Source organism: Hyla sarda, chromosome 5, assembly GCF_029499605.1.
Source record: "Hyla sarda isolate aHylSar1 chromosome 5, aHylSar1.hap1, whole genome shotgun sequence".
In the NCBI taxonomy this organism is placed as follows: domain Eukaryota; kingdom Metazoa; phylum Chordata; class Amphibia; order Anura; family Hylidae; genus Hyla; species Hyla sarda.
This window is the reverse complement of record NC_079193.1, coordinates 152,472,738-152,487,312: the sequence shown is the minus strand read 5'-3', so window position 1 is coordinate 152,487,312 and position 14,575 is coordinate 152,472,738. Positions and strand designations below refer to the sequence as shown.

Here is a 14,575-nt window from a genome sequence, read left to right as displayed (position 1 = left end):
TGTAACATGGGGAGCTTGAGACAATAATGTGCCTAATGTGATGAAAAAAGAGAACAGATTCCGAGGCTCTAGAGACTGCAAAGAGAAAAAAAAAGGAAAAAGAAAAGATAAAAGAGGAGGGCGGTGAAAACATTAACATTGGTGTGTGTATAGCTTGGAGCACCAGAACAGAGCTTGAAAATGTTCCTCCCCTTCCTTACTCATAGACCAAACTCCCACCCTCTCATTCACTTTAGTTGAGGCCAATCATCCTCTCTGTCTGTCTCTTTTTCACTCTCTCTCCCTCTCTCTGAGACAGAAGTCAGAGCTTTCCTCACTGACAGCCTCAAGTACTCACAGCACTTACTGAAGCCTGAGACAGACACTGCAGACCAAGACTAAAACTACACTGAAAACTTTTTTTCGCTGTTTTACTTCAGATTATTTTTCATTAGAGGGAGAAAAAGTTGATCTAGTTTTTTTTTAAAGGGATAAGCTTTTTTTATACAGAGAATATAGAAGGAAAAATAGCAAGCCTATAAAACCTGGTGTCAGGATGTCTGTGCATTTACTGAACGGATTTCTGCTGGTACTTTGCTGGATTATAGTGAGGAGTACGCCAACTCCAGGATCTGAGGGACACAGTTCAGTCACTGACTGTCCATCCTGCTCGATCTCCAAATTCCACAAGGATGCACCCAGTTCTCAAACTGACATGGTAGAGGCAGTCAAGAAGCACATCCTAAATATGCTGCATATGAGGGACAGACCCAACATCACCCAGCCAGTGCCTAAAGCAGCGCTGCTAAACGCTATCAAGAAAGTTCACGTAGGGAAAGTGGGAGAGGATGGCCAAGTGCAAATAGATGATGTTATAGCACGGAGAGCCGAAATGAATGAAATCTTGGAGCAAACCTCAGAAATCATCACGTTTGCGGAAGCAGGTGAGTGCGCTGTGGCATTTTACGCTCTAAAAGTAAAGTCAACTATTTGAAAGATCCCACAAACAGTAATGCATAGGGCTAGAAATGGCCCAATAATGTGTTTTCTGTGATTTAACCTTGGCTGCCGCCTGCTTGTTTACATTTGCTAAATTCACCTAGAATAAGCTATCTCTGAGAATCTTTAACAGAGTACAAGTGTTTGAGAGGGGGAGGGTATAGGCATTCTGCACAACTCCACGAGAACCTCCGGCTAGGAGTGCTAAATATGACTTCAGCCCTCAAGGCATGTTTTCATCCTAGCATTGCATTCACAGAAGGGTAACTAAGTTATTGGGGGCGAAAGGTGTCCATGTCGCTTAAGGGTTAATCCCCTTCTTAGAGACATTTTGGGGGGCCGGGGCTCAAGTAGAAAAAAAAGGGCTCTCCAGGTAATGGACTTCTGGCAGTCACGACAGCTAAATGGGACCCCATGGAGGTCCCAATCAGTAACGGCATTATAGGGTAAGTGCGTTAAAAGGACAGGGGCTCAAGACCCCTTTTTAATCTATGTATGCATGTTCCTGCCCATTCTATGGCAGGATGAGCAGTAGGGAAAGGGAATGCCAGGAGAGGATCAGCACTGTGGTAACTGCATCTGGTGCCAGTGTAATGCACAGCTGCTAGACCAGGTAACAGAGCAGAGGGAGCTGTACACTTGCAGTATTCACAGCTGCTACGGCAGTGTTTCCCAACCAGTGTGCCTCCAGCTGTTGCAAAACTACAACTCCCAGCATGCCCGGACAGCCGAAGGCTGTCCGGGCATGCTGGGAGTTGTAGTTTTGCAACAGCTGGAGGCACACTGGTTGGGAAATAATGTGCTAAGGAGATGACTTTAACTATTGAACATATTAGAAAAAGTTTCATTTCCCACTGCAGAGTCTTCCTAAAGTCCTCCTTTATCTACAGACACTGTAGTAGTAGTACCCTGAAAAAAAAAAAAAAAACTTTCTATAGTAGTAACCTATTAAACTTTGTGCACGATCCCAGTCTGGAGCACGAGTGTGTTTTGACATGAGCCTCCTCTCTCATTCATAAGAAGAAAAAGTTCAGCGTGTTGCACCACAGGCTGGGCTGAAAAGTGTTTGCTGAAAACACAGTGCAGCAGGGAGAAGCTGCGGGGCTGTCAAACCTCAAGCTAGCCACTACTGTTAAAGGACCACGATGGGGAAAACATTTTTTTTTTAATATATATATATCTTGTCTCTACGCCAATGTAAAAAGAATGTCATTGTTTGGCGCAGAGCATGGTAGTCAAAGTATGTGAGGGAACCGTAAGCATTTTTTGTTTAAAGTGTGCTGCGGCAATATAAACAATGAAGACAGCACTCAGAGTTTCCAGTCTTAAAAAACCTGTTGACTCAGATGTTCTGTCTGCAGGAAAAGCCTTGCAATGTGTGCATGCTTTCACATCAGACATTCCTGCCAGCTTTTGAGTACACAATGAAGTATTGCGTCCTAGCTCACTGTCAATGAGACTGTGTTATCAAGCCTGAAAGTTACCAGTCCAGCTTCTTAGGGCTTAGTGAATAAATGTGATTCACATCTGGGTCGTAGGGACCCACTGCACTCCTGGAATGCTTTACAAGGCCATTTACAAGGAGAAGAGTTAGCATACAATAAAGATGCATGTTAGCTGTTCAGGTTACCCAGCTGCTTTGTGAGTAGGATTTCTATTGGTGTAATACGAATTCTCCCTACACAAGATAAATATAAGCATGGACCTTCTGGCTTTAATGCATTGAAGCCAATACTCACGGTTAGATGCCAATTTGTCATGCAAATGTTATTTTCTGCAGGCAGAAATATGTCATGTAGGATTTGGTTGCTATGCAGAGGATATACGACTATGGGTAGGGTATGCTGGGAGTGGTAGTTTTGTAACAGCAGAGATGCCACAGGTTGGGTATCACTGATATATAGTCATTAACCTCACAGTCCAATCTGAAATAGTCCTAAGCATCCCAAAGAGCTTTAGCTATACATTAGCTATAACACGTACTATATAATGATCCGCCTGATGTTGTCAGATCAATTAAAATCCTGCTGTGACTAGAGTGCAGCTGCTCCATGATGTCAGGCTTTCATGAAGTTCCTTTGCTTTCATTGGGCTCACTGCAACCTCACAACCTTGTAAATTAAATGATCTAATCTGGTTGGCTTGCAACAGCTAAAAACATTCTTCCGAATGGGTGTTTGCTGCATTACGCCGGAAGTGACCCTATTTTTGGGGGGTGTTTTTGGCTAAACGGTTCCTTAGATAAATAGTTTACCGTTCAGGACAGGTGAATCCACTAAGATTGTAAAAAGGTTCATAACATGTCAGCTCTCTTCGGGGTCAAAGTTGTCTTACAGTGAGTTTTGCTATTGCATTGGTGCTTAGAGGAGGTTTTGCTATTGCATTGACGACCAATGAGCTAGGAAACAGTTTCCGGCACACTGAAATGTCCAGAAGGGTCTAGACGAGAGGTAGAGAGGTCATGTCTTCAGAATTCCCAGGCCATGATGAAAGAGACCATATAGATATAGACAAGTCTTTCTAAAACTCATATCCAACAAACTGGAATTCATTTATGTATTATTCATGTCATTCATAACCCCCGCTCTAGTGCCAATATACACCGTATATCATTATTCTAACCATCTGACAGCAGCTAATGAGTAGCATGGAATACTAACCATATAGCAGATGTCTACAAACATAAAGGAGGCCTGTGATAATACAGACTTGTAATCGATCACATGCATCTTTTCATGCCTTTCATTCCAAACCAACATTTCCTGCATGATAACATAATAAAAGATAGCTACATATTTTCATCTCTTACACATGATTTGTGCAGCTATAGGACTTAACAAAGAGTTAAATACCAATGATAATGCAGCCAGTGAAACTTGCTGTGAAACAGTAGCTTCATTTCAATGGCCACTAGAGGGCACTGGCTACTGCAGTCTGCTTTTCCCCAGCTACTACTTGTATTTAATGACTTCTCGTGCAGAGCTCCAGCAGTAAAGTCTCATTGGATAACTGCTGTCCTATCCACTGGTAAGAGCTGTTATATAAAAGCAGCATCTTGACTACCTTTCTGTGGCAAAGAAAAAGAGCAGGCACCATAGCGAGATGTTAAGGCAACTAAAGAATATCTATGATTTCTACAAGACGTCACAAACAATGCAGCGTCTCTGTGTTAGGAGTATGCAGGCATGATTTAATATATCCACAAGCTGACATACTCGTGATTTAGGACTCTATTCTGCAGCCGGACAAAAGCAGATTAGGTAGTTTTCTGCCTGCGATTTTCTCATTGACTACAATCGCAATTAACAGGAGACAACGGTCGGATTTTTCCCTCCCGTATAATAAGGCCTTTAGTCGCATTCATCTGGGGGGAATTTGAATCTTTCTGCAATCATTTACATCATATTGACAAAGGGCAAACAAGGGCAATATTTCAATGGGAGAGGGTAGCATTTATCAGAACCTTCACAACTGTTCGGCTTAAGCAAGTGACAGAAGAGAGAAAAGTCAAAAGGAGCTGTTCCCTTTTGATGGGGACATCGGGCAAAGCCTTTCTCATTTTGGAAATGAGTTTACTGATCTGGAACAAGCTCGAGATGAAAAATACCAGGTCTTCTCTATTTATGGCACTTGAATACAATTTCAGTTTTGATGGCACGGTTTGGAGGATATAAAAACATCTAAGCTACAGCTAAAGGGCCAAACAAATATACACTGCCAGACATGAAAGCAGCCAAAATATCAGCAATATCTTAAATAAAGGTGTGTATTCTTTACAGAAAACACAAAGTTGTATTGGTGGCACCTTTTCTGAGAAGGGCCAACAGCTTGGTTTTAATGGCAACCTATTGATCACCACCACGCAGCATTTTGGCAAACATTCCTGTATTATCAACCAGAATCATATCAAAGGGCAGTCTTAGTTTAATTCTGGATAATTTAACTGTTGGTATGTTTATCAGCCAGGCGGCTGCACGTCATGCCAAAACGTCTCTTTATAGAAGTTAAGGCGTCCACAGTGACTTGTCCAAATACTCTGCACGTAGTATCACTCTCAAAGGCTCACTCATAATATGCCAATATTTCTAACAAGGTTCTCTTATAGCACTACTGTCAGCAAGGCTTTATTTAGTTTGCCCATTATTTTACACACACCGTTTTTCCTTTATGAGTAGCTCCTCTCTTCAGCTCCTATGTATTTGAGAAATTTTGGCCAGTTTTATTAATTTTTGACTTTCCTAAACAAAGTAAGCCTCTAACGTGTGCCCTGTAGTATGAGTGTGGAAAGCAGAGCAGCTTTATAGAGGACAAGAAAATTTCAGGAAGACAAACACTACATGACTAATAGTGTCATATTGTTTCCACATTTTACCTTCATGATGCTAACCACACTACACTAGTGTGGTTATCACTGTTACCTTGTCTTTTAGTAAGATTCTCTTTGTTGCCCATAGCAACCAGTCACATCTCAGCTTTCATTTTACCAGAGCATTATATGAAATGAAAGCTGAGCTGGGACTGGTTGCTATGGCAACAAAGATGATTTTACTATAAGACAGGGCAATATATTTTTCTCAATGTTTAGATCATTTCTAAATAAAGGTCTCTGTGGACTAGATACATAAAATATGTCCACAGAGAGCTATAGGCAGCTACCATTGGCCTGCCTCAATAGGCCTGCACAATTGCTGATTTTCCCATAACAACCAATTACAGCTCAGCTTTCATATCTTAACCCCTATGCGGCTCCTGAGATATAACAAGCGCTCAGTAGGTGAGCGCGCATCATACCCGGTGGGTCCCGGTTGCTATATGCAACCAGGACCCTTGGCTAATGCAGGACATCGCCGATCGGGCTGATGTCCAGCATTAACTCTTTAGACACAGTTGGTCGCCACGTCTTAAGGGAAAGTAAAAGCTTCCCGTCAGCTCAGTCGGGCTGATCGGGACCATCGCAGTAAAATCTTGATGTCCCGATCAGCTAGAACGCAACAGAAGGGTCCCTTACCTGCCTTCTGCTCGTTCGATCTGTGATTGATTGCTCCGAGCCTGACATCCAGGCTTGAGCAATCAACTGCCGATAACACTGATCAATGCATTGCAATGCAATGGCAGTGATTAGTGTATTGAATCAATGTACTGCATGTTATAGTGGGCTATAGGGGCTATAACATTGCAAAAAAAAGTTGAAAAAAAAGTTAATAAAGATCATTTAACCCCTTTCCTAATAAAAGTTTGAATGACCTTGCTTTTCCCAATAAAAAAAAAAACTATGAAAATAAAAATAAACATATGTGGTATCGCTGGGTAAATGTCCAAACTATAAAAATATATTAATTAAACCGCTTGTTCAATGGCGTACGCGCCCAAAAATTCCAAAGTCCAAAATAGCGTATTTTTTGGTAACTTTTATACCATAAAAAATGAATAAAAAGTGATCAAAAAGTCCAATCAAAACAAAAATGGTACCAATAAAAACTTCAGATCACGAAGCAAAAAGTTAGCCCTCATACTGTCCCGTACATAGAAAAATAGAAAAGTTATAGGGGGTCAGAATAGGACAATTTTAAAAGTTTACATTTTCTTGCATGTAGTTATGATGTTTTTTAGAAGTACAACAAATACAAACCTATATAAGTAGGGTATCATTTTAACCATATGGACCTACAGAATAAATATAAGGTGTAATTTTTACCAAAAAATGTATTGCGTAGAAACGGAAGCCCCCAAAAGTTAAAAAATTGTGTTTTTTGGGGGATAAAAGGACTGATGTCATTACACAGTAGAATTGGTGGCGCAAAAAATAAGCCATCATATGGATTTTTAGGTGCAAATTTGAAACTGTTATTTTTAGAAGTTGATGAGGAAAAAGGAAAATGCAAAAACTAAAAAACCTGCGTCCTTAAAGGGTTAATGAGCTCTGGTAATATGAAAGCTGAGCTGTGATTGGTCTGTTTTGTCCAGATCGATAAATCTGGCCCAAACAGACATCTGGAGTCTGTTATCTAGTATAGCGTAGACTGTGCCCTATTATGTTAATGCTATTCCAAAAGGAAAGGCTAAAGCTTTGAAGAGCTCATTTAAGTTTATTTAATACCGTACTCCTCAAATCTCACGATGTACTGACATGTAGTGCAGAGTGATATTTTCCACCTTAAAAGGTACGAGAGGCTCCCTTCATCCTAATATGCCAAAGAAGACATGATAGTCCTGCTAGAGCGATTTAAGCTTTCTTGGGGGGGGGGGATTTATCAAACCTTGTGCAGAGGATCAGAGGAGTAGTTTCCCATAGCAACCAGATTTGTATCCTTTTTAGTGGTCTATTCACATGTACAGTATTCAGCGCAGATTTGATGCACAGGAATTTCTGCTGCAGACTTCAATGTAAACTGACTGAACACAGCTTGAAATCCTGCGCATCAAATCTGCGCAGAATTCTGTACGTGTGAATAGACCCTTAAAGGACAAACAAAACAAAACAAGAGCTGGAATTTGGTTGGTTTCATTGGCAACTGCTCCCCTGTTCCTCTGCACTAAATTTGAAAAATCATTCCCTCTAGACCCTAAATAAGAAATATATTGTGGAGTTTGCCCATAAATCTTCAAAACTGATCAAGAAATATGACAATAAAATATTTAAGGGCTCATTCACATCAGTGTTAAGGAGCTCCATCTTCTCATTTTGTTAACATGACGGGACCTTATCAGAGAAAAAAAAATTGTGCAGGTCAGTTTTTTTCTCCACTAAAATCATACAAAATGACAAACATCAAGCGGAAACCCAATGGACCCCACTGAAAGTAAATGAGGCCGGTTAGCATCCTTTGAAGCACAGTCCGTCCAGCTCAGTTATCAGAGTCTGCAACACTGATGTGAACATAGCATTACTTGCAATGTGTCAGGTCTATATCACATATACATATATATATATATATATATATATATATATATATATATATATATGCTTTAAATAAGTATTCTAACATTAGAATAACATAGCTGCTTTCTTGCAGAAACAGATAATAAGTAATAGATAATAAATAGAGGACAATTGTGGTGGGGTTTATTGAAGAATGCAAAGAGAAAGCCCAGAGAGCAGGCTTTTATGTAGTCCCAGCAATAGCTGGCAGTCCCAGCTCATGGGCCTCACTGATGCTATCTCCTGACAGGTCTGTACTGTGTAACTATTCCTTATTGGCATGTCAGAAGAGGGATAAAAGAGGATATGCAATATAAATCCATAGAGATCTGCCTTAAAAGTTGCAGTGGCTAAGATCTCTGGCCTACTGCCTTCCCAATATTACAGTCAGATAGGTGTCATACAGGCTTTGAAATGTGCAACAGCCTTGAAATTGTACAAGTAGGAACAGCAATACATTTTATATGTTTCACTTCCAGTATACAGCATGTTGCAGCAGACCGAGACATAGTCCTGCAGGTGCTGTAGAAACAAAGTCAAAGACTATAAAACACTGTACTAACTAGTCATCACCCATTCTGCTTGTATCATGAAGGGAAGGAATGACAGGGACCATCTGTGAGATTCGGAGTGCTTTTTTTTTGGAAAAGTAAGAACCATTTAAGGCCTTTTACACTGTCACCTTCCCATAATAAAGTAATACTTGGTAAAATAAGAAACACAATTTGCTCTTGATCAAATAACCCAGCAGAACCTATTACTCATTTCACCCTCTGCCAAGAACATGGAGTCTGTATCAAGGGAACGCCCCCACATCATGATGTTCACGATCAGAACCATTATGCCAACAAATATATGCATAGGAGAAAACATCCCAAAATATGCTGTTCTCTGCTTATATCCATTCCTCAGCACATCTACCACCAGGGAGCTATAATTATCATGCACACAGCATGTGAAATTAGAAACATAGCTGTCAATGATAAAGCTTTCTATAAACACTTTATAAACTCGGCTTATGCAAGACAGACGCTCCGCAGGTAAATAGACATGCACAGGAAACTGCAAACTTTTACTATACATGGATAGGAGACCGAGGTACTGTAGCATAGCTGACAGTCATTCAACTGCTTCTTTGGGTGCACAATGAGTTAACTTTGAAAGTTCTATAGGAAAGCCACATGTATCATCATAACCCCGAGCCAATTTACAAACTCAGCTATGCTACCTCTTGTGATGTTTTGCTCTACTAGATTACAACTGTAGATGCACTACTGGAACTTACATTAGTTGTTTAGCAGGAGTTGTGTTTATGAGGCTACAGTATGTTGACACTGTGCAAAAGGAGCCATAATTTGTTTTACAATAATCCGGCCATAAAAAATGTAAAAGAATAAAAAAAATAGCAACATTTTTGCAAAGTAATGTGCTATATGTAATTCTATGGAAGGCATCTGTCAATGTATACATTGTATAAAACTGTCTGTAATTCCGAATGGCCATTAAAATAATGAGAATGTTCATTATTTTCAGCCATAAATAAGAAATATTGGCAGAAAAAAAAATTAAATAAAAAATCAGACTGTAGAACAACAATAAGCACCAAAAGGCAGAAATTTCTACACCTTAGCTTTTTTTTATTTTTTAAATGGTCATATTATTGCAGCTACAAATACAACCAAAAATACACTGTATTAGCTTGAAAAAAATCTATAACTTTTAATGCTGTAATATCCCCAGTGCTAACAAAGTCTCTCAAGTAAACTAACAGGGTAAGAACACATGTGTATGCCCTTTTGTGTCCTGATGAAAGCATTTTTAATAATTCTGAATATACCATGCAGATGTATTAGTGATTATTAGTAATCAGGAGGCCTATGACATATTCCCATTCAGAGTTAATGGCTTGCATGATATACAGTATATCCTGTAGCGTCACACGGAACTTGCATTAGAGACAACATTTGAGAGCGCTGAATAATATGATTTTTGGCCTGCTATGAAAGTTGAGTGAAGCTAGTGGAAGAACTGAAAAATCTCTTAAATATCCACAGAGCCTGGCACACTATGCTGTACAAGTTCTCTCAAATATAAGAGTAATTTTATACATGAGATGAAATACTGATGATAATGCATGCATAATGTCTGAAAGTAAAATAACTAAAATAATATTTGTATTTTATCTTTGCTCTTGATCTACAGGACCCTCAAAAAAAATACTCCACTTTGAAATTTCCAAAGAAGGCAGTGATCTATTGATAATCAGGGAAGCGGAACTTTGGCTTTTCCTCAAACTATCTAAAGCCAATCGAAGTCGAGCTAGACTCACAATTCGACTGTACCAGCAGCAACGTGGGCCAAAGGAGCACAGAGGATCTGATAAAAATGAAGTGCTGATTGCTGAGAAAGTGGTAGACACAAAGAAAAGTGGCTGGCATACATTCCCCATATCGGGGAGCATTCAGCGTCTACTGAACCATGGCAAGTCATCAATGGATGTTCGAATAGCCTGTGACCAATGCCAAGAATCGGGAGCAACCCCTGTCTTGCTTGGAAAACGTAAGAGGAAAGATGATGAGGACAAAGAAGCAGGGACAACTGTAGGTGAAGAAGAAAAAGAACAGTCACATAGACCTTTCCTAATGATTGTGGCTCAACAGACAGATGATCACCCTCATCGAAGGAGGAAACGTGGCTTAGAATGTGACGGTAAAGTAAGCAACTGCTGTAAAAAGCATTTTTATGTAAGTTTCAAGGACATAGGCTGGAGCGACTGGATCATAGCACCTCCTGGCTACCACGCCAATTACTGCGAGGGGGATTGCCCTAACCACATTGCTGGAACATCTGGGGCATCTCTGTCATTTCATTCCACTGTCATTCACCAGTATCGAGTTAAAGGCCACAGTCCCTTCAACAGTATCAAATCTTGTTGTGTTCCCTCGAAGCTAAGAGCTATGTCCATGTTATATTATGACGATGGACAAAATATTATTAAAAAGGATATTCAGAACATGATAGTGGAAGAGTGCGGTTGCTCATAAAAAGGACAAAATGCAGAAACAGTATCTATAATCTAATACACTAATGCAGAAGACGACCAATGACTTGCAGTTGAGCAATGATCCATGGAAGGCTTACACCTGCAGCAACTAATATATGAAAGGAACATTTCCAGCTCTTCTTCCCAGGAGGAAAACTAACAGACTTACAAGCACGAGAATCAGTCTGTATATCTATAGATACATCACATTCACTGTTTGCATAGATGCATTTATACAAGTTTGTATGGATAGATATACAGAGATCCAGACCATCTTATAAGATTCTATACGTTTCTATATTGCGCAGGAGACTTGACTTCTTTCTCTGCACTATTACTGCAAAAGAAAAAGAATAAATAACCACAAAAGCATACAAAGTTAAATTTCGCTAAGGTGCTTACTATCTTAGAACTATGCAACTTATGGGGTTTGAAAACTGTTTACCCAAAACAAAGAAAAGAAAGACTTTTCAGTGGAAGTAACATGTTTAATATTTTTGTTCTTTCATGAGAGATACTTGAAAGGAACATGTTGGTTCAGATACTGGAACCAAACATTTCTATATTTTGTAAAAAAAAAAAAAAAAAGTTTCTTTTTTATTTGCACTACAACAGTATTTGACCTGTTTAATATCCTTATTTAACAAGTATTTTCAAGAGAGGTTTTAAGAGCTGCACTTATCATGAGCTATATCAGAAATGCTACAGCACACATCAAAATAGATATTTTTATGACTATTTTCAATATTTTTTTCTACCTTTAATGAGACACTTACACCAAAGACGCATGTGAACATATAAGTCTGCCTGTGGTGAATAATCACTGAGCATATGGGTGGGAGGAATTTAAAGGATTGAGTGTAAAAGAATCAAGAAATGTATCAAAGCCAAAATTGTATATTTTATTTCCATTCATTTATGGGTAATTGTCCTGCCCCCAGGGGCGGCTTGTATTTCCTTAAAAAAATGGCACTTCAGCAATTTTATCGCTAGAGCATATTTTATTTCATATTTTCTCTGCCGATTACTATTCTGCCAAATGGCTAAACCATAATCTAAGACTTTCTTGGATTAGGGAATAGATTACCTGCATGCAGTAAGTCAACAATGCTATGACAATAATGCAAGCTTCATACTGTGCAGCATCTCATTTTGGTACAAAATTCAGATCTATGCTACAGCAGCTTCCCTCCCCAGGAGTGGAGTTGACATTGAGCTTCATATAAAAAAAACAAAAAACAAATCAACAGATCATGACAATAAGAGAACATATAATGGCCATCTACTATATTATGAACAAATTCTGCTTAAATTTGTATATGGTTTCATGTATTGATAGTAAATACATGCCTTTACATTTTAATTTATTCCACAGTATTTAGCTTGCATCTAATGGCAATCTATGTAATTCCTTTTTCTACTGAAACAATTCAAACTTGTTTTGGATCAAAAGACAAAAAAATTTAAATGATTAAAAATGTAAAAGGACATGAAACGTAAAATAGAGTGTAAAGGTTTTACACTGCTGTATATAACTCATTTTTAAGCGGGAAATTTGTAAAAACAGTTAATAGTTAATTGCTTTAACAAAACATTATATTTTTTTCTTTCTTCGCACTGCTAGTAAGCCTGATGGGTTCCTTACACAGTCACAATCGTATGTTGGTATTCATTTGTCAGTTTACATTGAAGCAAAAAAAAAAAAAAAAAGCATTCCCTAAAACCTAAAGAGGCTCTATAGATGTCAAACTCAATCATTATTTAATTCTATAATATGTATATGGTATTTTATGCCTAATGTATACACTACATAAATCCCAAACTGTTTAACACTGACCAAATGAACACCTTTGTGACAATGATACCCATTCATTGGCTACCATTGGTGTACTGACTCCGTCATAATCTACAATAGTCATTTATGTCTGTCTATAATGTTTTGGAGAATAAAAATTTAAAAATATGTAGCTTCTCCTAAACATTTATTTTGTAAAAAAAAAAAAAAAAAAAAGGATGTCACACTAAATGTTTTAAAATAAATTCAATTAGAGGTGGAATATCTGGATTCTAACTTTGTACTGTATTCAGTAGAGGTCAATAAATATTACACTATAAAATATGTAGTCATGCAGGCATATCACTATTGGGATCCTCTAAATGTAATCCTACAACTTGACAAGACGACATTAGCAGGTACATAATAACCACTTTTTTGTGAGCTGTATATTTGAACTTGTAATATTGTAAGGCACAGAAATGACTGTATAGGTAGTTACCAAATACTTTTCTCATAAAACTGGTAGGTTATGAACAATGTAACTGCACCTGCCATGTAAAAAAAAAATTGACATGTCAAAGAGACATAAGAAAAGTTTTTATTGGTCAAACCCCAACCGGTCACAAGAATGAGTCAGGAAAAGTGTGCACTTAGCACATTCACAGCCTCATAATGTAGGTCAATGGGGCTCTCCTGGTCTTATAGACACAGAGACCTGTTCTCATGATTGGTCGGCGGGGTCTGGGTGTCCCTAGTACATGTCAATTTTTTTTTATTGACAGGTACACTTGAACAAAAATTTTTTATGAGATCTTAATTTCTATTAGCCACTATTTAAATAACATAAGAGCGAATTATCACATGTACTTAAAGAGACATTGAAAGAAGTCAATGACATCTGAGCGAGGGAAATGAAGGTCAGATTAAGAGAGAAATTATAAATAGACACAGGAGGCCATTATGTATCCTGTGACTCATGGAAAAAAAAATCCAGATCTCTTCAACAGTATATAGTGTCTTTTATAATTTACAATGGAAGTGTAGGAAACAGAAAATCGGCAAGACAAGATGAGAGAAAATAGGATGGTAATCAAGGCTGACCACTACTAAATAGCATGGAGGACAATTTAGTTTAATGAAATCTGCATGTCCACAAATAGCAATAGAAATTGCTACCATATTTAAACATTTTGCAGGCCGTAGTACATGGAAGACAACCCTCCTTTTAGGTAGCTGTGGAAAAAAAAATCCTAATTATTGGTAAATGTTACCACATTTTTTTCTGAAGTCCATCTTATCCAGAAATGATCTTTTCATCATTTAGCATCTGTGAGGAAAATATATAATTTCTTCTATCAATGTGGTTTTCTTAAATAGATTTTAAAAAACAATATTTTTTTTAGTCACCACCTCCCTATTCTTTTCATTTCATCTACATTTTTTTTAAATAAAAATAAAGATCAACATGACCTCTGTACTGCTTATAGCCAATTAAAATAGATGGCTTTTTTATTATTATTTTTTATTGTTTTATTATACAGAATAATGTCACCCATTATAGTCATTTTCCAAGTGTTAAAATTTATTTAACTCCTCAATTGGTAAGTTGTTTAACATCTGCTGCGCCTGTAAAAAAAGAAAAAAAAAAAAAGGATATATATATGATTAAAAAAAATAATAGTGGTCCAACTACAATACATTTGTTACCGAGCAGTGGGTACTTAATAGTTTCTATGTATTTAACAGTCACATTTGAGCTATCAAGACAGTTCAAATTGAAACCCATTTTAATACTAATAAGGAAAACTATTTCAACTTAGGCCATGTTCACACACTGTTTTTAAGCTTTATTTTTATT

At 38.0% G+C, this 14,575-nt stretch overlaps 1 protein-coding gene across 1 annotated transcript; it reads left to right on the top strand.

The window, feature by feature from the left end:
• The first annotated feature begins 226 nt into the window (after positions 1 to 226).
• INHBA (inhibin subunit beta A) lies at positions 227 to 14,155 on the top strand. Its single transcript, XM_056520507.1, has 2 exons — positions 227 to 923; positions 10,100 to 14,155. The coding sequence occupies exons 1-2, from the start codon at positions 536 to 538 to the stop codon at positions 10,939 to 10,941; spliced, it is 1,230 nt and encodes a 409-aa protein (XP_056376482.1). The 5' UTR covers positions 227 to 535; the 3' UTR covers positions 10,942 to 14,155.
• The last annotated feature ends 420 nt before the right edge of the window (positions 14,156 to 14,575 follow it).